The sequence below is a fragment of the Heptranchias perlo genome, chromosome 24 (genome assembly GCF_035084215.1).
Source record: "Heptranchias perlo isolate sHepPer1 chromosome 24, sHepPer1.hap1, whole genome shotgun sequence".
Classification (NCBI taxonomy): Eukaryota; Metazoa; Chordata; class Chondrichthyes; order Hexanchiformes; family Hexanchidae; genus Heptranchias; species Heptranchias perlo.
The window spans coordinates 20899869-20927361 of NC_090348.1; the positions used below are offsets into that span (position 1 = coordinate 20899869).

Sequence of the window (27493 nt, forward strand, 5' to 3'; positions counted from 1 at the left end):
TCCTGCTCGGGTGTAACCCGTCCCGCTTGTACAGGTCCCACCTTCCCCAGAACCGGTGCCAATGTCCCAGGAATCTAAAACCCTCCCTCCTACACCATCCCTGCAGCCGCGCATTCATCTGGTCTATTCTCCTGTTCCTATACTCACTAGCACGTGGCACTGGTGGTAATCCTGAGATCACTACCTTTGAGGTCCTGCTTTTAAATTTATCTCCTAACTCCTTAAATTCACCTTGCAGGACCTCATCCTTTTTTAAAAAATCTATGTCATTGGTACCAATATAGACCACGACTACTGGCTGTTCACCCTCCCCCTCCAGAATGCCCTGCAGCTGCTCAGTGACATTCTTGACCCTAGCACCAGGGAGGCAACATACCATCCTGGAGTCACATTTACAGCCGCAGAAACGCCTATCCGTTCCCCTTACAATTGAATCCCCTATCACTATAGCCCTGCCACTCTTATTCCTCCCCATATTATTCAGAGCTAAATATTCCAGACTATAGGATTTTTATAAACAGGAACTGGGAAAGGAGGAGTTGCAATATTGATAAAAGATACATTAACTGTTGTAGATAGAAGGGATTTCAGCAAGAGTGATCAGACAGTGGGTAGAATCAAGGAGCAACAAAGGATGCTCGACTCTGGTAGGAATTGTCTACAGGCCTTCTGATAGTAGTGATATAGTGGTGGGATGTATAAATAGGGAGATCAGGGAAACATGTAGCAAAAACAATGGTCCAGAATTTCCTGGAACAGCAAGATCGGCAACGTGAGTTGTAAATTTCATAGCTTGGGAGAAGCAGAACAGCTCAAGCAGTAAAAGCATTGAATTTCTAGAATATATTCAGGACAGTATTCTAGAACAGTACACTACAGAACCAACAAGGGAATTTAGTGATTAGCAATGAAACAGAATTAGTTAACAATCTGGCAGTAAGGGAACATCTTGCGAAGAGTGACCACCATATGAGCAAATTTTATATTAGGTTCAAGAAGGAGAAGAAGAGTCACAAACTAAGGCTTTAAATTTAAGTAAGGCAAACTTCAAAGGGATGAGAAATAAGTTGAGCACAGTAAACTGGGCTGAACTGTTAATGGGTAAACCTCTAAAAGGCAAAGGCTCCACTTGTGTAGTTAAGCAACTATGGTTAACAAAGTAGGTAAGAAACAGTATAAAGCTAAAATAAAAGGCTTCTATAAATGCAAAGGAAAGTGAAAATCCAGCAAACTGGGAAAGTTATAAAAACCAACAAAAGGATATGAAGAAAGCAGTAGGTGCAAACAAGGAATATGAAAAGAAAACTTGCAGGGAATATCAAAGCTAACAGCAAAAGTTTTTTTTTAATGAGAACGTGAGTAGTAAAAGAGAATGAGGGCCTATTAAAGACAAGTGCAAGTGATACTATAATGGACAATAAGGAAATAGTAGACTTATTAAATGAATACTTTGTATCCGTTTTCACAGTGGAGGAAGATGACAAAATACCAGCCTTACAACAGAAGCTAAAAATAAAGTCAAGGGTAATAGATAACATAGTGTGACTTAAGATAGACGAATCTCTAGGGTTAGATAGTTTTCACCCAAGGGTATTAAAATAAATAGGGGAAGAAATTGTGGCTTCATTAGTCATCATTTTCCAAAGCTCTCTAGATTCTATGGATTGGAAAATTGCAAATGTCACTGCGTTATTTAAGAAGGGAGGGAGAGAGAAACCAAGAAACTGCAGACCTGTCAGTTTTACATCAGCTGTGTAGCAGTTACTGGACAGATTACCAGGGACAGAGTGATTGAGCACTTGGACAAGTAAGAGCCGATCAAAGAGAGTCAGCATGGATTTGTGAAAGGTTGGTGATGTTAAACTAATCTAGTTGAATTTTCTGAGGCAGTCACTGGCATGCTGGATAGGGGAGTGTCTGTGGATGTTGTCTGTATGGACTTTTAGAAGGCATTTGATAAAATTCCGCATAAAAGATTATCAAAAATGGAAGTGCATGGAATTGATGATAACCCTGTGATGGGGGTTGGAATTGGTTGGGAAGTAGGAAACAGAGTAGTGATAAAGGGAATGATCTCTGATCGGCAGGATTTGACAAGTGGTGTTCCACCAAGGCTTTTTACCATATATATTAATGACTTAGGTGAAGGAACAGAGTGTTGTATATCCAGGTTTACATATGACACTAAGTTAAGAGGCATAATAAGTTGTAAAGGTGGGAGCAGGAAGTCACAAGGAGACATAGATAGATTAAGTGAGTGGGTAAAACTATGGCAGGTGGAGTTCAATGTGAGGAAGTGTGATGTCATTCACTTTGGAGCTGAGAAAGATAAATTGGAATATTATCTTTGGGGGGGAAAGGGGGCAGATTAGTTGCAACGGAGCAGTAAAGGGATTTAGTTGTCCACGTACACAAATCACTAAATGCTGGTGCACAGGCGCAGATTCACCAGAATGATACCAGGGCTTAAAGGGTTAAATTATAAGGACAAGTTGCATAAACTTGGTCTGTATTCCCTTGAGTTTAGAGCGTTGAGAAGTTATATATTTGAGGTGTTTAAAATGATAAAGCGATTCAATAGGGTAGATACAGAGAAAGTATTTCCTCTGGTGGGGGAATCCAAAACAAGGAAACAATCTTAAAATTAGAGCTAGGCAAGTTACGACAGAAATCAGGAAACATTTTTCTCACAAAGTCATAGAAATCTGGAACTCTCCCCACCCCACACAAAGAATTATGGATGCTGAGTCAATTCAAATTTTCAAGATTGAGATTGATACTCTTAGCTAACAAAAATCTGTCAAACGATAGAGAAGATGACTGAATTGAGTTGAGGTTCAGATCAGCCGTGATCTATTCGAATGGTAGAATGGCCTACTCCAGTTATGTTTCCTCTCGCTACTCAAACACAGATGTACACTTAACCGCGAAAACATTGCACATAGTACACTGCAATGCAACCACTGTATGAAGGTGTATTTTTCAGCCAGCAATATTAAATATGTTCTTATTCTGTTTTTGCAGGCCTCAAAGAACAGCCGGCCCTGAGCAAGCCAACACCCTGCATCATTCAGATTATCTGCTGCAAGCACAAGCACAGCTGCATATATCGTGGCCGATTCAGATAATGAGCATGAGGTAGCAGCATCTGGTGAGTCACAGTGCAGGCGTAAAGAGGACCAAGTAGTGGTGCCAAAGAAGGAGCAAGATACCTGCTTACCGGAGGGCCAACTTGGCTCTTTCATCAGCTGCAGTGCTGAGGAATTTAGACTTCACAGCCTTGCATAGTAAAGGAGATTGTTATCTGAGCAGGGTCATAGGTCCAGCTAAGAATGTTGGAGTCCATGAGCTGCATCTGTGTAGTTGTGTAGGTAGGCTGCTCCGCACTACAGTCTACCATACAGTGTGTAGCAACTCCGGGGCATTGACAACGAAGCCCCATTGGGACAATTTCTAAATGCAGACTATCTCTTGTGAATGTGCAGACTGCTACTACAGATGGTGTGGGCTCTAATATCCAAGAGCCTCTCTTGTCCTCGTTTAACATGTTTACGGCTCAGATGAACAGAACCATGCAACAGCACTTCGGAGACTGCATTGCTGCCCATGGATCTGCTCCTATGCAGAACAGCGATTATGCTGAGTGAATGTCCAGTAACGGACGCATGGCTAGAGAAGGTACAGATAAGGTTGCTATCTCTCAAGACAAGTGACAATAGATATGCCAGATATTGGACAGTGCCAGCCAGACAACTAATATGATTGAATCAACTGCATGACCAGCACATGGGGATACAGGCACATCTGCATTATTTTCCAGCCAGCTAGCATATTTAACTCCTTCCATTGGGGAAAACACATAGAAGCCACAAATTAGGAGTTAGAAATAGGAGGCCCTGAGGTCAATTAGAGGTTAATTTGTTGACAGAAGTTTGCAGATTGGCAGGTACTTGTAAATTTCCATTTCCAGGTCTGAAGAAATCACGAACTATCCTTTTTAAAAAGTACTTTTGATACGCTAGAGAATTTTGATAGATTTTAATTACAATTGTGGTGCACTATGGGGTGACAACCACTGGCTGAACTGTTTGTTAGCCTAGATTTTCCAAATTGGCATTATTGTAATGCAACCATTAGCCCATTTGTTCTAAACTGGTTAACACCAGTGTTAAATATAACAATGATTGAAAAATCTAGACCATTGTCTCAGCATTGACTGATCTTTGAAGCATTTAAAATGCAAACATTTTCAACCGTAAGTATCTGGCAACTTATTTTCAATAAAATTCTGAGGCCAATAACATTTTAAAAAATTAGAACTACAATGGAGCTGTATTGCATCATCTTAGAATGGATATTAATGTTTAAACTGATATTGTACCATCCAAGGCATACATGAAAAGTTGGTTGTCGGGGAAATAACAACTTACATTTATCATCCCTCACAATAATTCAGAGGGGAGAGAAAGCAGACCCCAAACTTCAAATTTCAGATAGACGCAGGATAAATGGCGCTCACTGCCCAAGCAGACACTGGAACCCAGGGTCATTTTGAGCAAAGTGGGCTATTTATCGATAAGGCAGTTCAAGAGTTGCTCCATGTTTTATGGTTATATGTATTTTCAGATTACATTTAACAATCATGATACCAACCGACAATGATGTGCAAAGCAGACGTCACTGGATCATTCACTCCAACTGTTGCATAGCATATACAGTCTGTTGAACCTGGAATGCAGACAATATTGCTTACAGGATTATTTGCGACCATGAGGTTTCCTGGTTGCTAATTCTTATATTTTCTTGCAAAGTTCTTTTCAACTGCAGCAAATTAATAAAAATAACGTTCAATGCGTCAAGCAACTAGTGTTCACTTCCACTAAACAAGAAAGCTGATTACTACAGGATTACTCTAAAGGACTGGGGAATCTTCCCCATCATCTGTGCACATTAGGCAATTGTGGGCACACTGCCACAATTTTCCAGCCATTAAAAATTAAAAGATATAAAATTATGGGCAGCATGTGCACTATTTCCCAATTTACACAATGGAAAATGAGGTTCCCTGCCGGTATTCAAAATAAAAAAAAGTGGAAATATTGGACTTTCAATATCTGTAACTTGCACAAAAATAATTAGTTTTTATACATATGTTTGGGTGCTGATATTTTGCCTGCAAGCCCTGGGAAAAGTAGCAGGGGGGAGGGGGGTGTGAAAGTCAAGAAATATGCAAAATAATGCAAAACATTTACATTACTTTTACGTATGAGAACACACTGCTATTTTACTGGAGATTTGGGTAGAAATTTAGTTCTGCACTTTTCAGGTTCAGTACAACGTACTGCATCTGCAGATAGTTTTTTCCCTTAATTTGGAAGGCAAAATGAAAGAGCAAATTTTAAAGTCATCAAAGAACTTTTTTCCCAATGCTCACAAGCATCACAAAACCATTTATACTCATTATGCTCTCTGGACAGCCGACAGCTATGCTGAATAATATTCTTTGAAATGACTAGCCAGTTTTTTTTTTTAAAAACACAACAGCTATTAATATTTCCCCAAGGTGAAGTAAACATTATCCTGTAAACACACAGCTTGTTACTCAATTATACACTGCAAAGTTGCTTTCTTGGTTAGCTGCATTATTTGGATCATCACAGAGAAGCCCAATGTGCACCACAGTATACAATGCAATAAAAAAATTCCCTCACAAAAAATTGTCGAAGGTACAATAGAAAGTGTTGCATCAACAATGTTGGCATTATGCTGCACACTTCGACATCTGCATCCCTCTACTGTCTTGTAATCTCCTCCAACTATCAATTATTCTCAGTTTACGAGTCTTACAATTGACTCCCTTCTATTCCGTGATAGGTGAACAGGTGAGTGAGCTACTGAAATTTGGGGGAGTGAGTGGGTTCTGGGTTACTTCTCACAGGACTGTGTAACTAAAATGTACAGATTTTTACTGCCAGACCAGAAGGATTTTCAGGCTATGGTAAAAAAAAACTTTTTTTTTGCTGCATCACACAAACAGCAAGCTATAACCTGTATTTTACTTTCTAAAAGAGTACAAGTAAAATATTTTTTGAAGCTTTCTTTGTATTGAAGCATAAAAGCTCAAACTGACAGAAGTTGCTTCTCTCATGCAACTATGTGAGAAATTGGTTTGGAAAGCTTATAGGAACAGGAGTGGGCCATTCAGCCCCTTGAGCCTGTTCCACCATTCAATGAGATCATGGTTGATCTGTATCCAAACTCCATCCTAATTCCATGAGGTTTAATTTTAGCTACCAGTCTCTTATGTGGAACCTTATCGAATGCCTTCTGCCTTATTATTGTAGTCAGAAATTTGTTTGTCAAAATAAGCTGTGGCTATGGGTTAAAAAAAAATAGAATAATTTTTTAACCGATTGCTAACATTAACAACTTTTTAAACAAATTCTTCAAAACAACAAAGTCAGACACAATGCACAATCATTTGGGCACACTCCAAGAAACCCTACTGGTGCCGAGAAAACCAGAATAGTCACCTAGAAGTGGGGTTATATTTATTGTAGGAAGGGAGAGTTATGTGACACTAATATTTTGAAAGAGATGTAGTCCCTTATTTTCTGCAGTTATGACTTAGATTACTTATTAGTAAGTGAGGATAAAAACGAGGAAGCTAAAATTTTAATGTTTAAATTTACCAGTGTAGGTTTAGCAATTATTTCCTGCTAGTAAAATTTAAAAGGTGGAAACATCCATTGTGTATTTTGCATTGCACTTTGGAAGAACATTTTGACCTTTTCTACTGCTTTGTTATGGTAGATATATGCTTCACACCTGCTGGGATAATTCCAATCCTCAAATCACATGGAACTAGTTCAGCACTGGGATCATTTTGATCAATGCCTGAATTCTTCTGTGTCCGACCAATCAGACCATGCATTACCTCACTGAACATTCCATCTCCACCAACGCAAATAATCCTGGCAACAAGGAAAAAAATATTAAAACAAGTCAATACTTGGGTCACAATTTGGTGAATACAGGTGTTGGCAATATATGAGATTTTAAACGTGTTATAGTTTTATTATATACACCAAATACTCCCGTTTCTGTAATGCTTATGAATTCAACACTATTTTCAAAAATCCCACAGTCTTAAGTCTCACCATCAGTACTTGAAAGTAGAATGACTAGGCTTCTCCAAAATAGTGCTTTTATGATGGCAAGTTAGTGGACATGAAAGATAAGCATTTGAGAATAGAATAAATGAAAATATGAGAAGCTAGACAAATAATGAACAGGAAAAAGCAAAATATTAAATTCTGAACACTTGGAAAGCAGATAAATTTGGTACACACATCAGTTCTGAGGAATACACAATATACCAGTTTCCAAAATGTCATTTGTTAAGGGAGCTTATAGTTCATAACAGTTCATGATGTGTCATTCATATAACAGAGCGGGACCAGCAACCGACAGCAGTGTGGGGATAAAAGGAGCGGAAGCGGATGCCTGAGAGTACAAGGAGTGGGACCAGCGACCGTGTGCAGGGCAGGGATATAAAGGAGCGGGACCAGCGACCGTGCGCAGGGCAGGGATATAAAGGAGCGGGACCAGCGACCGTGTGCAGGGCAGGGATATAAAGGAGCGGGACCAGCGACCGTGTGCAGGGCAGGGATATAAAGGAGCGGGACCAGTGACCGAGCGCAGGGCAGGGATATAACTGAGTGGGACCAGCGATCGAGCGCAGGGCAGGGATATAACTGAGCGGGACCAGTGACCGAGCGCAGGGCAGGGATATAACTGAGTGGGACCAGCGATCGAGCGCAGGGCAGGGATATAACAGAGTGGGACCAGCGACCGTGCGCAGGGATATAAAGGAGCGGGACCATTGACCGAGCGCAGGGCAGGGATATAACGGAGTGGGACCAGCGACCAAGAGCAGGGATATAAAGGAGCGGGACCAGTGACCGAGAGCAGGGCAGGGATATAAAGGTGAGACCACTCAAACAGAGGCAGAAATGTGAAAGAGTTTACATTGGAGGACAGCAGGTTGGTGAGTAATAAATTTTTTGCTTTCTAAGCTAAGGGAGTGGTTTAAACTAGGAACCTATAACTTGCTAATACTTTATTAAATTAATGACTTAAACTAGATAAATTAATTAGAATAAAAAATAACTAAAAACAAACCAAGTGAATTCATTACATAAAAACTTTAAGTAAATAAATAAAGCAAGATTAGATAGAGATGGCAGTGCAGGTGCTGTGCCGTAACTGCAGCACGTGGGAGTTTGTGGATGGCAGCGTGATCCCAGGCAACCACATCTGCAGTAAGTGTTCGCAACTCGAGGAACTTCGGCTCAGAGTTTTGAGCTGGAGTCTGAGGTGCAGACATTGCAATGCATGATGGGGAGTGTTTCCTGGACACTTTGAGCCAGGAGGCCATCATACACCTTAGGTTAGGTAATACTTTAGATTTGGTTAGCGGTCAGGGACAGGAGGATGTGACTGCGAGTCAGCCAGGTAAGGGGACCCCAGATGGAGTGGTGGAGGAGCCTCAGCCTTTGTCCTTGTCCAACAGGTACGAGGTACTTGCTACCCGTGTGGATGAGAACAAAGACTGCAGGGAGGATGGGCAAACTGACCTCGGCACCGTGGTACAAGAGGCCATTCAAGTGGGGGGAGCAAAGAGCAATATGGTAGTGTTAGGGGATAGTATAGTCAGGGGGATAGATACTGTTGTCTGCAGCTGCAACCAGGGGTTCCGAAGGCTGCGTTGCCTACCCTGTGACAGGGTTAAGGACATCTCCTTGTGGCTGGAGAAGAATTTGGGGGGAGGGGGGGGGGGGGGGGGGGAAGAGGAGGAGGATCCAGTTGTCGTGGTCCGTATAGGAACCAACGACATAGGTAGAACTAGGAATGAGGTTCTGCTGAGGGAGTTTGAGGAGCAAGGGTCCAAATTAAAAAGCAGAACCTCAAAAGGTAACAATCTCTGGACTACTACCTGAGCCACACACAAATTGGCACAGGGACAAACAGATTAGATGATTAATTGCGTGGCTGAAAGAGTGGTGTGGGAAGCAGAGGTTTCAATTCATGGGCCACTGGTATCAGTACTGGGGAAAGAGGGAGTTGTTCGGGTGGGAAGGGCTCCACTTAAACCGGGCTGGGACCAGTGTCCTGGCGAATTGAAAAACTAGGGCGGTAGATAGGGCTGTAAATTAATAAGAGGGGGAAGGGCTCAGGTAAGGGTAAATTCATAAGTCTAAAGAGAAAAGTCAAGGCTGTAGAGCAGAGTAGTGATCTGAGTAAAAACAAGCAGAGTGTATCAGGAAGGGACAGAGAGATTCAAAAAGGTAAATAGGGCATTAGTAACTAAGGTCACAACAGGGAAAAAAAGTAAAAAGTTAAAATTAAAGGCACAATATCTGAATGCATGAAGCATTCATAACAAAATAGATGAATTAATGGCACAAATAGAGATAAACGGGTTTGATCTAGTAGCCATTACTGAGGCGTGGTTGCAAGGTGACCAAGGTTAGGAACTAAATATTCCAGGGTACTTGACTTTTAGAAAAGGTAGGCAAAATGGAAAGGGGGGGTTAGGCCTGATAATAAAGGATGAGATAAAGACAGTAGTGAGAAAGGATCTTAGCTCAGAAAATCAAGATGTGGAATCAGTAAGGGTGGAGCTAAGAAATAACAAGGGGCAGAAAACATTGGGAGAATAGCTTACAGGCCCCCCAATGCTGCATTATAGTGCATAGTGTTAGACAGAGTATGAATCAGGAAATTAGTAGAGCATGTAACAAGGGTAATGCAATAATCATGGGGGACTTTAATCTTCATATAGAAAGTAGGCAAATCAAGCCCAGTCGACCCTGCAAAGTCCTCCTCATGAACATCTGGGGACTTGTGCCAAAACTGGGAGAGCTGTCCCACAGACGAGTCAAGCAACAGCCTGAGACAGCCATACTCACAGAATCATACCTTTCAGCCAACGTCCCAGACTCTTTCATCACCATCCCTGGGTATGTCCTGTCCTACCGCAGGACAGACTGACCAGAGGTGGCGGTACAGTGATATACAGTCAGGAGGGAGTGGCCCTGGGAGTCCTCAACATTGACTCCGGACCCCATGAAATCTCATGGCATCAGGTCATACATGGGCAAGGAAACCTCCTGCTGATGACCACCTACCGTCCTCCCTCAGCTGATGAATCAGTCCTCCTCCATGTTCAGCACCACTTGGAGGAAGCACTGAGGGTAACAAGAGCACAGAATGTACTCTGGGTGGGGGGCTCCAATGTCCATCACCAAGAATGGCTTGGTAGCACCACGACTGACCGAGCCCTGAAGGACATAGCTGCCAGACTGGGCCTGCGGCAGGTGGTAAGCGAACCAACACGAGGGGAAAAATCTACTTGACCTTGTCCTCACCAACCTACCTGTCGCAAATGCATCTGTCCATGACAGTATTGGTAGGAGTGACCACCGCACAGTCCTCGTGGAGACGAAGTCCCCTCTTCACACAGAGGACGCCATCCAACGTGTTGTGTGGCATTCCCACTGTGCTAAATGGGATAGATTCAGAACAGATCTAGCATCTCAAAACTGGGCATCCATGAGGCGCTGTGGGCCATCAGCAGCAGCAGAATTGTATTCCAGCACAATCTGTAACCTCATGGCCCGGCATATCCCTCACTCGACCATCACCAACAAGCCAGGGGATCAACCCTGGTTCAATGAGGAGAGTAGAAGAGCATGCCAGGAGCAGCACCAGGCGTTTCTAAAAATGAGGTGCCAACCTGGTGAAGCTATGGCTCAGGACGACATGCATGCTAAACAGCAGAAGCAACATGCTATAGACAGAGCGAAGCGATTCCACAACCAACAGATCGGATCAAATCTCTGCAGTCCTGCCACATCCAGTCGTGAATGGTGGTGGACAATTATGCAACTAACGGGAGGAGGAGGAGGCTCTGTCAACATCCCCATCCTCAATGATGGCAGAGTCCAGCACGTGAGTGCAAAAGACAAGGCTGAAGCTTTTGCAACCATCTTCAGCCAGAAGTGCCGAGTGGATGATCCACCTTGGCCTCCTCCCGATATCCCCACCATCACAGAAGCCAGTCCTCAGCCAATTCAATTCGCTCCACGTGATATCAAGAAACGGCTCAGAGCACTGGATACAACAAAGGCTATGGGCCCTGACAACATCCCGGCTGTAGTGCTGAAGATTTATGCTCCACAACTAGCTGCGCCTCTAGCCAAACTGTTCCAGTACAGCTAAAACACTAGCATCTACCAGACAATGTGGAAAATTGGCCCAGGTATGTTGTGTCCACAAAAAGCAGGACAAATCCAATACGGCCGATTACCGCCCCATCAGTCTACTCTCAATCATCAGCAAAGTGACGGAAGGTGTCGTCGACAGTGCTATCAAGCAGCACTTACTCACCAATAACCTCCTCACCGATGCTCAGTTTGGGTTCCGCCAGGACCACTTGGCTCCAGAACTCTTCAAAAAGCCTTGGTCCAAACATGGACAAAAGAGCTGAATTCCAGAGGTGAGGGGAGAGTGACTGCCCTTGACATCAAGGCAGCATTTGACCGAGGAGTCACCAAGGAGCCCTCGTAAAATTGAAGTCAATGGGAATCAGAGGGAAAACTCTCCAGTGGCTGGAGTCGCACCAAGCACAAAGGAAGATGGTAGTGGTTGTTGGAGGCCAATCGTCTCAGCCCCAGGACATTGCTGCAGGAGTTCCTCAGGGCAGTGTCCTAGGCCCACCCATCTTCAGCTGCTTCATCAATGACCTTCCCTCCATCATAAGGTCAGAAATGGGGAAGTTCGCTGATGATTGCACAGTATTCAGTTCCATTTGCAACCCCTCAGATAATGAAGCAGTCCGTGCCTGCATGCAGCAAGACCTGGACGACATCCAGGCTTGGGCTGATAAGTGGCAAGTAACATTCGCGCTAGACAAATGCCAGGCAATGACCATCTCCAACAAGAGAAAGTCTAACCACCTCCCCTTGACATTCAATGGCATTACCATCGCCGAATCCCCCACCATCAACTTTCTGGGGATCACCATTGACCAGAGACTTACCTGAACCAGCCACATAAATACTGTGGCTACAAGAGCAGGTCAGAGGCTGGGTATTCTGTGGCGAGTGACTCATCTCCTGACTCCCCAAAGCTTTTCCACCATCTACAAGGCACAAGTCAGGAGTGTGATGGAATACTCTCCACTTGCCTGGATGAGTGCAGCTCCAACAACACTCAAGAAGCTCGACACCATCCAGGACAAAGCAGCCCACTTGATTGGCACCCCATCCACCACCCTAAACATTCACTCCCTTCACCACCAGCGCATTGTGGCTGCAGTGTGTACCATCCACAGGATGCAATGCAGCAACTCGCCAAGGCTTCTTCGACAGCACTTCCCAAACCCGCGACCTCTACCACCTAGAAGAACAGAGCAGCAGGCACATGGGAACACCACCTGCACGTTTCCCTCCAAGTCACACACCATTCTGACTTGGAAATATATCAACGTTCCTTCATCATCATTGGGTCAAAATCCTGGAACTTCCTTCCTAACAGCACTGTGGGAGAACCATCACCACACGGACTGCAGCGGTTCAAGGCGACGGTTCACCACCACCTTTTATGTAGGTATGATGGGCAAGTTGGCGAAGGTAGATTGCAAAATTAGATTAAAAGATATGATGATAGATAAGCAATGGCAAACATTTAAAGAAATAATTTATAATTCTCAACGAATATACATTCCCTTCAGGAATAAAAACGCCAAAGGAAAAGTGATCCAACCGTGGCTAACTGGAGAAGTTAAGGATAGTATTAGATTAAAAGAAGAGGCTTACAATGTTGCCAAAAAGAGTGGTAAGCCTGAGGATTGGGAGGGTTTTAGAAACTAGCAAAGGATGACCAAGAAATTGATAAATAGGGAGAAAATTGAATGAGAGTAAACTTGCAAGAAATATAAAAACAGATTGTAAGAGCTTCTACATGTATGTAAAAAGTAAGAGATTAGCGAAAGTAAACATGGGTTCCTTCGAGGCAGAGACAGGAGAAATTATAATGGGAATAAGGAAATGGCAGAGACGTTAAACAAATATTTTGTATCTGTCTTCACAGTAGAAGACACAAAAAGCACACTGGAAATAGTGGAGAATCATGAGTCTAAGGAGTGAGGAACTTGAAGTAATTAAGATTAGTAAGGAAAAAGTACTGGAGAAATTATTGGGACTAAAAGCCGACAAATCTCCTGGACCTGATGGCCTACATCCTAGGGTTTTAAAAGGATTGGCTGCAGAGATAGTGGATGCATTAGTTTTGATCTTCCAAAATTCCCTAGACTCTAGAATGGTCCCTGGGGATTGGAAGGTAGCAAATATAACCCCGCTATTCAAGAAAGGAAAGAGAGAGAAAGCAGGAAACTATAGGCCAGTTAGCCTGACAACAGTAGTCGGGAAAATGCTTGAATCTATTATTGAGGACGTAATAACAGCGCACTCAGAAAATCATTTGATTAGGCAGAGTCAACGCGATTTTATAAAAGGGAAATAGCGTTTGACAAATCTTAGAGTTTTTTTGTGGGTGTAACTAGCAGGGTAGATAAGGGGGAAACCAGTGGATGTAATACATTTGGATTTTCAAAAGACATTTGATAAGGTGCCACACAAGAGGTTATTACACAAGATTAGGGGTAATATATTAGCATGGATTGAGGATTGGTTAACGGACAGAGAACAGAGAGTAGGAATAAACTGATCATTTTCGGGGTTGGCAGGTTGTAACTAGTGGGATGCTGCAAGGATCAGCGCTTGAGCCTCAGCTGTTTACAACATATATCAATGTCTTAGATAAGGGGACCAAATGTAATGTATCCAAGTTTGCTGATGATATAAAGCTAGGTAGAAAAGTAAGCTGTGAGGAGGAAGCAAAGAGGCTGCAAAAGGATATAGACAGGTTAAGTGAGTGGGTGACAAGGTGGCAGATTGAGTATAATGTGGGGAAATGTGAAATTGTCCACTTTGGTAGGAAGAATAGAAAAACAGAATATTTTTTTTAAATTTGAGAGACTAAGAAATGTTGGCAGTCAGAGGGATATGGGTGTTCTTGTACACGAATCACAAAGTTAACATGCAGGTACAGCAAGTAATTAGGAAGGCAAATGGTATGTTAGCCTTTATTGCAAAGCGGTTGGAGAATAAGAGTAAGGAGGTTTTGCTGCAATTGTACAGGGCTTTGGTGAGTGCACACCTGGAGTACTGTGTACAGTTTTGATCTCCTTACCTAAGGAAGGATATACTTGCCTTAGAGTGGGTGCAACGAAGGTTCACTAGATTGATCCCTGGGATGAGAGTGTTGTCCTATGATGAGAGGTTGAGTAGAATGGGCCAATATTCTCTGGAGTTTTATAAGAATGAGAGGTGATCTCTTTGAAATGTATAAAATTCTTGACAGGGTAGATGCTGAGAGGCTGTTTTGCCTGGCTGGAGTGTCTAGAACAAGGGGTCATAGTCTCAAGACAAGGGGTCAGCCATTTAAGACTCAGAGGGTTGTGAATCTTTGGAATTCTCTACCCCAGAGGGCTGTGGAGTGTGGAGGCTCAGTCGTTGAGTATATTCAAGACAGAGCTCAATAGATTTTTGGACACTAAGGGAATCAAGGGATATGGCGGGAAAGTGGAGTTGAGGTAGAAGATCAGCCATGATCTTATTGAATGGAGGAGCAGGCTCGAGGGGTCATATGGCCTACTCCTCCTCCTATTTCTTATGATACAGAAGCTTTGTTCTAGCGAGGATGGAGTTTGTGGTCCTTTGAAGGATAATGGGTATTTTATCTGTTTATAACAACAACCATCTATCAGATGTTAAGAATGGTTTCAATTGCTAACAAGCTTTGGTGTCTGTGAATTAGATGAAAGCATTATTCCATCAGAGAACAAACAGGAATAGAAGATGGTTAATATCTGAAGGTTAACATGTGGTACACAAGTTTTTTTTTTAAAAAAGCACAAAGGTATTGCCATTGTTACTCAATTCCAATTTAGTGTCCAAATTCAGTTTTCAGTAGTTTCAGTTTCTGGAATTGACACTTGAACTCCATGCAATGGGCAAGAATATCACCCCTCCAAAGTCCAATCATATTTGAAATTCCATGAGAGACTAGTTCCTCCAGAAGTGTTGCACATTATCAGATGGTGTGAGAATACATTACATAAGAACATAAGAAATAGGAGCAGGAGTAAGCCCTATGGCCCCTCGTGCCTGCTCCACCATTCAGATTATGGCTGATCTTCAACCTCAACTCCACTTTCCTGCCCGATCCCCTTATCCCTTGATTCCCCCAGAGTCCAAAAATGTATCTATCTCAGCCTTGAATATACTCAACGACTCAGCATCCACAGCCCTCTGGGGTACAGAGCTCACGGACTGCAGTGGTTCAAGAAGGCGGCTCACCACCACCTTCTCAAGGGCAATTAGGGGTGGGCAATAAATGCTGGCCTTGCCAGCAACACCCACATCCCATGAACGAATAAAAAAAAAGAATTCCAATGATTCACAACCTTCAGAGTGAAGAAATGCCTCATCTCAGTTTTAAATGGCCGACCCCTTATCCTGTGACTGTGCCCTCTAGTTCTAGACTCTCCAGCCAGGGGAAACAACCTCTCAGCCTCTACCCTGTCACGCCCCCTCAGAATCTTACATGTTTCAATGAGATCCCCTCTCATTCTTCTAAACTCGAGAGTATAGGCCCATTCTACTCAACCTCTCTTCGTAGGAGAACCCTCTCATTCCAGGAATTAATCTAATGAACCTTTGTTGCACCACCTCTAAGGCAAGTATATCCTTCCTTAGTTAAGGAGACTAAAACTGTATGCAGTACTCCAGGTGAGGTCTCACCAAAGCCCTTAACAATCGTAGTAAGACTTCCTTATTCTTGTACTCCAACCCCCTTGCCATAAAGGCCAACATGCCATTTGCCTTCCTAATTGCTTGCTGTACCTGCATGCTAACTTTTTGTGTTTCTTGTACCAGGACACTCAAGACTCTCTGAACACCAACATTTAATAGTTTCCCACCATTTAAAAAATGTTCTGTTTTTCTATTCTTCCTAATCAAAGTGAATCACCTCACATTTCCCTACATTATTCTCCCTCTGCCTTCTTGCCCACTCACTTAAACTGTCTATATCCCTTTGCACACACTTTGGGGGTAATTTTAAACCCCAAGAACAGGTGGGTTGGGGGCGGGTAGGAGTTGAAAACAGTTGTTTTTTGGGTCATGACCTCAACCCAGCTTTATTTCCGGGTTTAACGTTGGCGCGTAAAAGTACAGGCTTCCCACTGGGAATGCCAAGTCCAAAAATGTTGCGGTTGCGACCTGAAGAAACAACTGTTTTCAACTCCCACCTGCCCCCAACCCACCCGTTCTTGGGGTTTAAAATCACCCCCTTTGTGTCCTCCTCACAGCTTACTTTCCCACCTAGCTTTGTGTCATCAGCAAGCTTGGATACACTACACTCGGTCCCTTCATCCAAGTCATTAATATAGATTGTAAATAGCTGAGGCCCAAGCACGATCCTCGCGGTACCCCACTAGTTACAGCCTGCCAACCTCAAAATGACTCATTTATCCCTACTCTCTGTTTTCTGTCCGTTAACCAATCCTCTATCCATGCTAATATGTTACCCCCAACCCCAAGAGCCCTAATCTTATGTAACAACCTTTTATGTGGCACCTTATCGAATGCCTTTTGAAAATCCAAATATATTACATCCGCTGGTTCCCCTTTATCTACGCTGTTAGTTACATCCTCAAAAAACTGTGACAAATATGTCAAACACAATTTCCTTTTCATAAAACCATGTTGACTCTGCCGAAATCATACTATGATGTTCTAAGTGCCCTATTACCACTTCCTTAATAATGGATTCAAGCATTTCCCCAACGACTGATGTCAGGCTAACTGGCCCGTCGTTCTGTTTTCTTTCTCCCTCCTTTCTTGAACAGCGGGGTTACATTTGCTACCTTCCAATCCGCTGGGACCGTTCTAGAATCTAGGGAATTTTGGAAGATCATAACCAATCCACTATCTCTGCAGCCACCTCTTTTAGAACCCTCGAATGTAGGCCATCAAGTCCAGGAGATTTATTGGCTTTTAGTCCCATTAGTTTCTGAAGTACTTTTTCTCTACTGATAATAATTACTTCAAGTTCCTCACTCCACGTTCTAAAAGATATTTTAACCTCTTGTAGATTTGAATCATCACTTGTATTAGTTGATCAGGACCTTCATTTTCAGGCGTAATCAATGATATTAGGGTTATAGTAGAGGCGAGTATATTAAGTAAAATTGCAATTTCCAGTAAGCACGCTGAATGCATTTTATAGGCATACATATTTTCTATTAATAAAGAAACACTTGTTAAAACTGTTAGCCTGTGGAAGTCAAATAATCAAGTTGATTTTCAACCAGCATGATTATGCTAACAGCCACAGAACCAACACTTAGCCTTGGAGCAGCATCCAATGTCTGACCATTGCTCCCCTCGGCTACTGGTCTGAGCTGCTAAAGCACCCCACTACAAAAAAGAGTGGAAAGCGTTAAGGAAAGCTATGCCCAGTCTCTAGCACCCAAGAGGAGCAGCAGTGGTGGTAAAGAAGTAAGCCATTCACCCGCCCTCTCGAGAGGGCAAAGGCACAGGCCAAGTAGGATGAAGATAAGGAATTAATTTAAATAAAAATAAATGGATTAAAAAAAAATCCAGTTTTTCAATGTATGTATCGGCTTGGGAAAGGCGGGAGGAGAAGGCTGGCAAGGTGCCCTCCAAAATCATCATTCAAAAGCATATAAACCAAGCCTTGAGCTTTTCTTTAAATCATTTATAAATGTTAATTCTGCCTAATAAATAACATTGGTATATATGGTCTTATCTTTTTCCTTCATATTTTCTCACCTTGGAGTAACCAGATTTCTCATTCATTTTTTCAGTTACGGTCAAAATCTCTTTCCACTTGGTTTTTGTCCCCTGTCCCGGTCACTGTAATGGGCTCATAATGCTTCCTTTTTATTTAAACTTCAGTCTTTCTCTTGAACTAGCCTGGGTCTAATTCCACCAAATTAAAAACATTTGTCACTCTCTACTTATTTTTTCTTAAAATGTCCTTCGTTTTTCTCATTTCATCATCCATGTTTATTAAAAACTCTGCACTATGTATCAAAAAGCATGCCGCCAAGAGATTGCAGTTCTTCTCATACAAGAACCTTCAGTGGCTATCCTCAGTTAGCTTGGCATGTTTTCAATTTGTCAATTAAGTACCAATTCAGTATTTTGCCAATAAAACTCGAGTTCACTCACCTCCCCCTAAAGTAAGCTGCACTAGCTTTAGAATAAATTTGAATGAGCCCTTAATTGGGATTTACAGACATACACATGAACCATATTATATTAATTAAGGAATAATTTACAAAGTGACCGTTGGGGCATTAGGAGAGGAGGTAATTAAAATAAAATTGTTATTCATCTTTCTTAATTTTAAAACCAAAATGTGATTTCCGATTATATCACTCTTACAAGTGCACTTCATGAAGTAACCAGTATTATTGTGCCTTCCCAGAAACTCAGCTAGGCTTCCACTTAAATCTAAAAATTGAATATACTGAAAATTTGACCAGTCCCAAACCAACACTAATTTTAGATTAAAAATGAATTTAACAAATTGGTAACAAAATCACAAAAATTTACAATGATCATTCATTACAAAACTTATTAATAGCACTTAAAAAGCAATGCAATACCAGCACCAATGTACGCATAGGTATATAACAAAGCATATTGTGAACTGGCCTTGAAAATTCTGGATAATTTAGGGTAAAAAAAATGAATGAGTTTCTAGGTTTTGTAACTTTTCAAATCAGAGGTCACACTTATTAAACATAAATACTCAAATTAGTATCTGTTTTGGTCAAAAACTATTTTTCTAAATCCTGAAACAGTTGATCAAGTTGGAATAATACTGTCCCAGATAAACTCTTACCCATCGTACTTCAGATCAGCTTCTAACAGATGATCCCTGGCATGATTAGCACGTTCAGTTACTGGTGAAACAAAAAGCGAAACAGACCTCAGACAGCAACATCCATAAAAAGTGTCAGATTACTGACAAGAGAAACAGGATTTTTTTTCACAAATATTTCCACATATTCCCTGCGTCTCCTCCCCCCTCCATATGCCCAAAGAAGTGCGTGCTTGAATTTCTAGGCCACTGGGTCAAAGAAACTTAGATGTTACAAAATTAAATTTGATTTACATCTTAACTGCAATATTCAGTTCTCTGATCCAATCTGATCTCTTTTCGCCACACAAAAATTCTCTGGTAGTTTTCCTAATCACACTTGGGAGAATGCTACTTACTGAGAAGTCTATCACATTACAGAACAGTGATTTGACCTTTGAAGCATTCTATTCAGTCACTTTGATGAGCCTGTAAATCTGCATTTTATCCAAGCACAAAATAGATGTATCAATATTTATTCTGCGCACATAACTATTCATCGTCTCACTGTGTTATTACTTACACCCATCACGTAGAACATAGAACACTCATTGCTATTTTTACAGACTGTTGCTTTAGGCACACTCAATCCACTTCAGAACAACATAATTAATATGACATCTGGGCAAATGTGTCAAAAAAAATACCATTATACGGCAACCCTGCAATAATCCCTTCAGCAGCTGTCTACTAGATGGTGGTGAAAGACCAAATTATATTTTATTAATGCAAACACCAAGACGAACTGTGAAGAGATGTATATTAAATTAACTGTTAAATTATAGTATTATCTACCTGTAGCAGTACATTTTGGTATTATTTTTATAGGATGTACAGTCATTCGACAATCAGCATTTCCAAATAAGGCTCTTAATGCAGATTATATAAGGGCAATTGGTCCAGCTTTAATGAATCAAATTCCAAGAAAATTAACATTAAAAAAAGGTTAAAATTTGTCAGCAAGAAAAAAAATCCATCCTTTTACCAGCCTACTTTGCAAGATTAATAAAGACAATGAACAACCATCTAACCCTCTAGCAGTTATTTTGCTTATCTTACATCAACTTGAGCAGGAGTGAGGCACATTCAATACATCACTTTACTCGTATTGGCCAGGTTGCACTCAGCACACACAACTGGTTTCCTCGAAAACCTGAACCATTGCTACCCTTCAGCACATATGCACTATGTATTGCATATGCAGTGGTGAGGAAACTGGAGCATCAGTGTGTGCAGCCTGCATAGCCAGGTTCCACAGGTCACATCTATGAGTCAATGGATAGTCTACAGAATCATGGGGTATGTATAGGGTGGCTCCAATTTCTGCACAACATTCTGATGTGCATCTGGGATGCTGTGCCTGCTCCCATGTTACGGTGGAACGAACACAAGTTTGTTGCACAACCAGATCGCCCCCGTGAGCAAGTCTTGATGGAACGCAGTGAAATTCATTAGCTTTATTTCACAAATGCACATTGTTACTGTGCAGATTCAGTGCAAAAGTTGTATTACAAGGGCAAGGCAACAAAATCAGATGCACACTTTCTGCACTGATGTGGTAACTAGCACAGCATGTTTCCGTACACATTTATAGTGTAATGTTAATAAGCTGAACAAGTGCCAGGCCTGTCTGTGCAATATTGTTATTTCTCATCTTCCACGTGCACAAACCCTGTTATCGCAATGTCTCAGTGAGCTGCACCATGAACTAGAAGGCAATAGTCTGAATTATTCATTAATAAAATTGGTATAAACGTTTCCACAGATAGGAAGGCACTGATGCAACATCAATTAAATGTTAAGTGTTCCATCCAATTAGCCAACCTTTATCACCAAAAAAAAACGTACAAAATTATTCACCTTTACTTTCACCTCAAATCATACTTCAGAACTGCCCGATAACTTTAGCAAGGACACAACTCAACAGCAGATGCCTATTTGTTTAAGGTCCTATAATGCGCCCATTGAGCTTTGTCCAGATTGAGTAAAATCATAGCGTCTGAAAAAGACAATGTGCTCGACAATGGTACATACAACAATAAGAAGCTTGATCAAAATAACGATTAACCATTGTTCAAAGTACTTCGTTCTCAACCAACAGGATTAATTTCCTCTGAGATAGCCTTCTCTTCAATACAGACCAATGCAAAGTACTTATTAAATACTTCTGCCATTTTTTGATTATCAACAAAGCGACAGTCCCCTCCTAACAGCTCTCCCTCGCTTTTAACAATACTCTTTTACTGATACACTTGTAAAATACTTTACTGTTTCTTTTGATGTTTTTTGAATTTTTTTTCCTCATGCTCCCTTAGCTTTCCTTATCCTGCTCTAAACCTCTTATTTTCTTATATTCTTCTTTAATTTATTTCCCATTTTTAATCTTCTCGTTCCTAATAGGTCCTCTTCTTCAATTTTAATTGGTTTTGAAACTCTATTTCTCCATGGCATCTTGAAACGACGAGCAGTTTCTTTATTTTTTTTAATTGGAATATACAAATTCTCTGCCTTCACAATCTTTTCCTAAAAAACATTCCACTGTTGCTCTCCGATCCTGTGTGTCAATTTATCTTTCCACCTCACCTCCGCATTCTTCATCTTATGAGGATCTGCCCTAATCCAATCTGGTGTTCTAGCTTTTGAGTTGAATTTTCCCTTTCCAGTTGGATCTTAAACCTTATCCTGTTGTGGTCATTGCTCCCAGGGAACATTTAACTCACCGACCTGGTCTATTTCATTACTCATAACCAGATATAGCAATACCCACACCTTTGCAGGCCTACTAACATACTGCTTGAAGGAGTCCAGTACACATTTTAGGAATTCCATTCCCTTTTCTCCATTTGTTCGCTCTGTTCCAATCGATGTAGATAATTAAAATGTCAGAACAAGATTTTATTTTTTCTACTCATCTCTCCAATCTGATTGCAGATTTCCTCTTGCGTTTCTTTCCCACAATTTGGAGGTCTGTAATGCATCCCTACTAATGTAACAAGCTGTTTTTTAAAATCTTGGAACTGCAATCATATTGACCCTGTATGTACTCTTGCCTACAATAACCATCTCTAAAGCATGCATTTTCTCTCTCTTACCAATATTGTTACTCTGCCTCCTTTCTATCTCAATGTTTATTTTCCATTCGTGTCCAGTTTATAGCTAAGTTTCTGTTAATGCTATTAAGTCTAGATCTTCCTTTAAAGTAACTGCTTCCAATTCCCCCACCTTCTCTCTCACACTCTGCACATTGGAATAAATGCATTTTAACTTTTAAAAAAAACTACTCTTCCTCGCATGATTTTTTATTGTTTAAGATATCCCCTACCTTTACTTCAATCTTCTTCCTGTTTATTAGTCCATTTGCTTGAATCCTTTACTCCACATCCCTTTTGATAATTTATTTTCTGCAAGATTATTCTCATCTATTCCTCCCTTCTATTAACCAGCCAATTCTGGTTAATTTTATTTTCCCAGTTCCCCTTCCTAGTTTACATACCTTGGCATTTCCTATTTAGCAGTCAGATATAGTCCATCCTTGTGCAATAGCCCCCATTTATTCCAGAACTGATGTCAATATCCAATGAAGTGGAATCCCACCAACACACCTCTAGCTATGCATTGATTTTCCAGATCTTCCTGTCCCTTAATAATCTATTGCATGGCTAAAGAAATAATCCTGAGATTACTACCCACAAAATTCTGCTCCTATGCTTGTTTGCTAATCTCCCCCTCAATTTTTCTTGCCTACCTTAACCTACATCATTGACTCCCACATGGATAACTGGTTTCTGTCCCACTAGTTTTTTTCCAGTCTGTACAAGAGAACGCTGAACCAAAGCATCTGGGGCTGTTGATCTGGAATGCAAGAGATTGTGTCAGTCTCTCGAGCAACTGAATCCCCTATTACAGAGGTTCCCAAACTGGGGGGGGGGGGGGGGGGGGGCGGCAGCAGGAAAAAAAGAGCGCGAGGAAAATAGGCTGGCCAAAGAGAGCCAACCAAGCAACCTCACATAGCCAGAGCAAGTGCATCAAAAGTCTGAATTTCTTTAAAGCAATCGAGCAAATTCAAAGAAAAAGTATGCATCGATGGAGCCTCACATTGGTGACTGTGCTGAGATTGCCCTATCAGTGCTGTTTCTGGTGCACAGTAATCGGTTACATTGCTCCAGAAGCAGCCCTAATTGTTCCAACTTCCACTGATAGAAGTCAGCGGGAATTCAAACATGCTGTGCTGTGTTAGGATACATTGGTGTATACATTTTCTTTGAGCAAATTTAAGTTTAAAATCAGTTTCTTTAAAATTTGAAGAAATTCAGTCTTTTGATTGCCAGTCTGCCATAGTAAAGCAGAAAAGTGGGGTAAGGTTGCCTCGATGACAGCTGTAGGCACTCACCAGGTTTAATATTTTTACAATATTATAGTTTGCTACTAGTCCAGATGAATTGGTATCTACACTGATCTGCCATTTCAAAATAAAGTGTTCCGAACACCCTAGCCCCCACGTGCTATACAACTGACATGACTGTGATACTTGGCGTTCGATAATTATGAATGAATGGAATGTTTGTTGAAGTTGAGGATATTGATCCCTTGTGAGGAATATGTAGCATAAGGCAACAGAAAAATAGCAAGTATGATCTTCCATACTTGGACTTGGTTCTGATGAAAATTGCCTCCCGCAATGTGTTGTTCGTGTTGACGTTCTAGCTCAGGATAGCACGAAACCAAGCAAGCTAAAACGCCACTTGGAGACCAAACATCCTGCCATCAAAAATAAACTATGAGATTTTTTTCCAACAGAAGCTCTTTCAACTGATCGATTATGTTCATCTGTTCTAAGATGTTCGATGGACTGTCTTGTGGTAAATTTTTGGCAAGAATCTGCAAACTCAGGGAGGAGTGCCACATATTTTTGATCGATTCTATCACCACTTTAATATCATTTCGTCAACCAGCGCTTTCAGGTTTTATTGGGCTATTTGGCCGACATATTTGACGGGCTCAATGAACAACATTCTTTGCAAGGCAAGAAATGTAACATTTTCATCATGAACAAAAAAGTACAGCAGTAGCTATGCACTACAAACAATGTAACTATGTTCCTGGTCTTGTCTTCTGTTATTATGGATGACAAAATGTCAGTCCTAGGCGTTAAAAATGCAATTCTGGAGCATTTGTCTCAGCTTTGCACAAAATTCAACGGCTACAAAAAGAGAGTATTAAAAGAAACTCGCAAGGGATATCAAAACCAATATGAAGAACTTTTATAGTTATATTAGGAAAAAGAGGGTGGTCAGGAGCAGTGCTGGCCCCTTAAAAACGGAAAGTGGGGATATTGTCATTGACAATGGGGAAATGGCGGACATGTTGAACAATTACTTTGCGTCAGTATTTACAGTCGGAAAAGAGGATAGCATGCCGGAAATCCCAAGAAAACTAATATTGAATCGGGGAGAGGGACTCGATAAAATTAACACAAGTAAAACAACAGTAATGAAGAAAATAATAGCACTAAAGAGTGACAAATCCCCAGGACCAGATGGTTTCCATCCCAGGGTTTTAAAGGAAGTAGGTGAGCAGATTGCGGATGCCCTAACTATAATCTTTCAAAGTTCTCTAGATTCAGGAACTGTCCCTCTGGATTGGAAAATTGCACATATCACTCCGCTTTTTAAGAAAGGAGAGAGAGGGAAACCGGAGAATTACAGACCAGTTAGCCTAACATCTGTTGTGGGGAAAATGCTGGAGTCTATAATTAAGGATAGGGTGAATGAACACCTCGAGACTTTTCAGTTAATCAGAGAGAGCCAGCATGGATTTGTGAAAGGTAGGTCGTGCCTGACAAACCTGATTGAATTTTTTGAAGAGATGACTAAAGTAGTGGACAGGGGAATGTCAATGGATGTTATCTTTATGGACTTCCAGAAGGCATTTGATAAGGTCCCACATAAGAGACTGTTAGCTAAGATAGAAGCCCATTGAATCGAGGGAAAAGTACGGACTTGGTTAGGAAGTTGGCTAGCAAAAGGCGACAGAGAGTAGGGATAATGGGAAGGTACTCACATTGGCAGGATGTGACTAGTGGAGTCCCGCAGGGATCTGTCTTGGGGCCTCAATTATTCACAATATTTATTAACGACTTAGATGAAGGCATAGAAAGTCTCATATCTAAGTTTGCCGATGACACAAAGATTGGTGGCATTGTAAGCAGTGTAGATGAAAACATAAAATTACAAAGCGATTTGATAGATTAGGAGAATGGGCAAAACTGTGGCAAATGGAATTCAATGTAGACAAATGTGAGGTCATCCACTTTGGATCAAAAACGGATAGAACAGGATACTTTCTAAATGGTAAAAAGTTAAAAACAGTGGATGTCCAAAGGAATTTAGGGGTTCAGGTACATGGATCATTGAAGTGTCATGAATAGGTGCAGAAAATAATCAAGGCGGCAAATGGAATGTTCACCTTTATATCTAGAGGACTGGAGTACAAGTGGGCAGAAGTTATGCTGCAGCTATACAAAACCCTGGTTAGACCGCACCTGGAGTACTGTGAGCAGTTCTGGGCACCGCACCTTCGGAAGGACATATTACCCTTGGAGGGAGTGCAGCGTAGGTTTACTAGAATGATACCCGGACTCCAAGGGTTAAGTTACGAGGAGAGATTACACAAATTGGGGTTGTATTCTCTAGAGTTTCGAAGGTTAAAGGGTGATCTGATTGAAGTTTATAAGATATTAAGGGGAACGGATAGGGTGGATAGAGAGAAACTATTTCCGCTGGTTGGGGATTTTAGGAGTATGGGGCACAGTCTAAAAATTAGAGCCAGACCTTTCAGGAGCGAGATTAGAAAACATTTCGACACACAAAGGGTGGTAGAAGTTTGGAACTCTCTTCCGCAAACGGCAATTGATACTAGCTCAATTGCCATATTTAAATCGGAGATAGATAGCTTTTTGGCAACCAAAGGTATTAAGGGATATGGGCCAAAGGCAGGTATATGGAGTTAGATCACAGATCAGCCATGATCTTATCAATTGGCGGAGCAGGCATGAGGGGCTGAATGGCCTACTCCTGTTCCTATGTCCTATGTTCCTATTATCCTGAAAAAGAATAATCCTGACTTGCAGGATTTCACCTTGGTTCAAAATCTTTTTTTCAGAGGACTTTGTATCAAAGGCCAAGATTGCAGTGATTCGGGAAGAGAATTTGACCAATTGTGCTGGTAACTTTATTTTGAAAGTCAGTATTAAAGTCATGCCTCTTGATCAGTTCTAGCTCAATTCAAAAAGTGGTCCCTGAATTGTCCCAAAGAACCAATGAAATACTTCTCCACTTTGCCTCAGCGTATCTGTGTGAAGTGAGATTTTCTTCACTTATTCACAACAAAAACAACTATGGAGGCAGCTTGAATGGAGAGATTGGTTTCCGTTTGAAACTCTCTAAAATCACACCGAGATTCCACAAATTGTACGCTTGCAAACAGGCTCACCCTACTCATTAAGATAAAGGTGAATAACCAAGTGTTCATTTATGTTCAAGTTTATTGGTGGTATAGTACTGGTACTGTGCTATTTATGTTGGTTTCTGTCTTAAGCAATATGTTATATTCACCGAGAAAATAAAATCCTCTTGTTCTATGCAAAAATACAAGGGGTTGAAATTGGTCTTCATCAGTAACATGAAATGGGCAATAACAAATCGGCAGCCCATTTTACATCACGCCACATTTTCTTTTCCAATTACTTCAATGGAAAAGAAAATCATGCGCGGTTTAAAACAAGCTGATAATTGTCGATTCACTAGCACCAATTTCACGCTACTGGCAAAGACTAATTTCACCCCCGCTGTTTCTTAAAAAGAGGTGGTGTGAATCGCTAAAGGGAGACGCGCAAAAAAAGTTTGGGAACCTCTACCCTATCAGTATTGCATTTTTAAACTGTATTGCTAATCTCCTCCCCTACCTTGAGACATCTTATGCTTGCTGGTGGCATTGATATTTATTTGATAGCCCTGCCTAGAGCCCACATTTTCCCCACAGGATGTTAGAGTTCCAAAACTGTTTGAGAGCTTAAGTTGCTCTGGGGACTCCTGTTCTAACCGATCCATCCTGCCTTACGTTGCATATCGGATAGTCATCCATCTGTCCTCCTCCACGGCCTAATCCCCATCTCTCATCAGTTTAAGTACCCTCAAACTCTTGATCCAAAGACTTCTCTCCCTCCCTGCCTTGTCTGATTATCTCCATCACCGTATCAAGGTCTGAGATTTTGAAATCAAGCAATGTGAGTTAGTGAAACTTCCCAAAGTCGTGCTTGCCCAAGTCAAACTCCCACATCTTTCAAGAATGACAGATTGTTGTCCCTTCCAGTTACTATTGTTAGGTTTAGTTAGATTGTTCTACTTTG

At 41.4% G+C, this 27493-nt stretch overlaps 1 protein-coding gene across 4 annotated transcripts in view; it reads right to left on the reverse strand.

The window, feature by feature from the left end:
* cerk (ceramide kinase) overlaps nt 1-27493 on the reverse strand; it is a 117478-nt gene that overhangs the window by 32888 nt on the left and 57097 nt on the right. For all 4 annotated transcript variants that reach the window (XM_068004899.1, XM_068004900.1, XM_068004898.1 and 1 more), the window contains 3 exons: nt 19069-19129; nt 6829-6974; nt 4654-4728 (listed from right to left, as the gene is read on the reverse strand). In XM_068004899.1, the coding sequence (XP_067861000.1) occupies nt 4654-4728; nt 6829-6974; nt 19069-19129 (282 nt within the window). The remainder of the gene's footprint in view (nt 1-4653; nt 4729-6828; nt 6975-19068; nt 19130-27493) is intronic.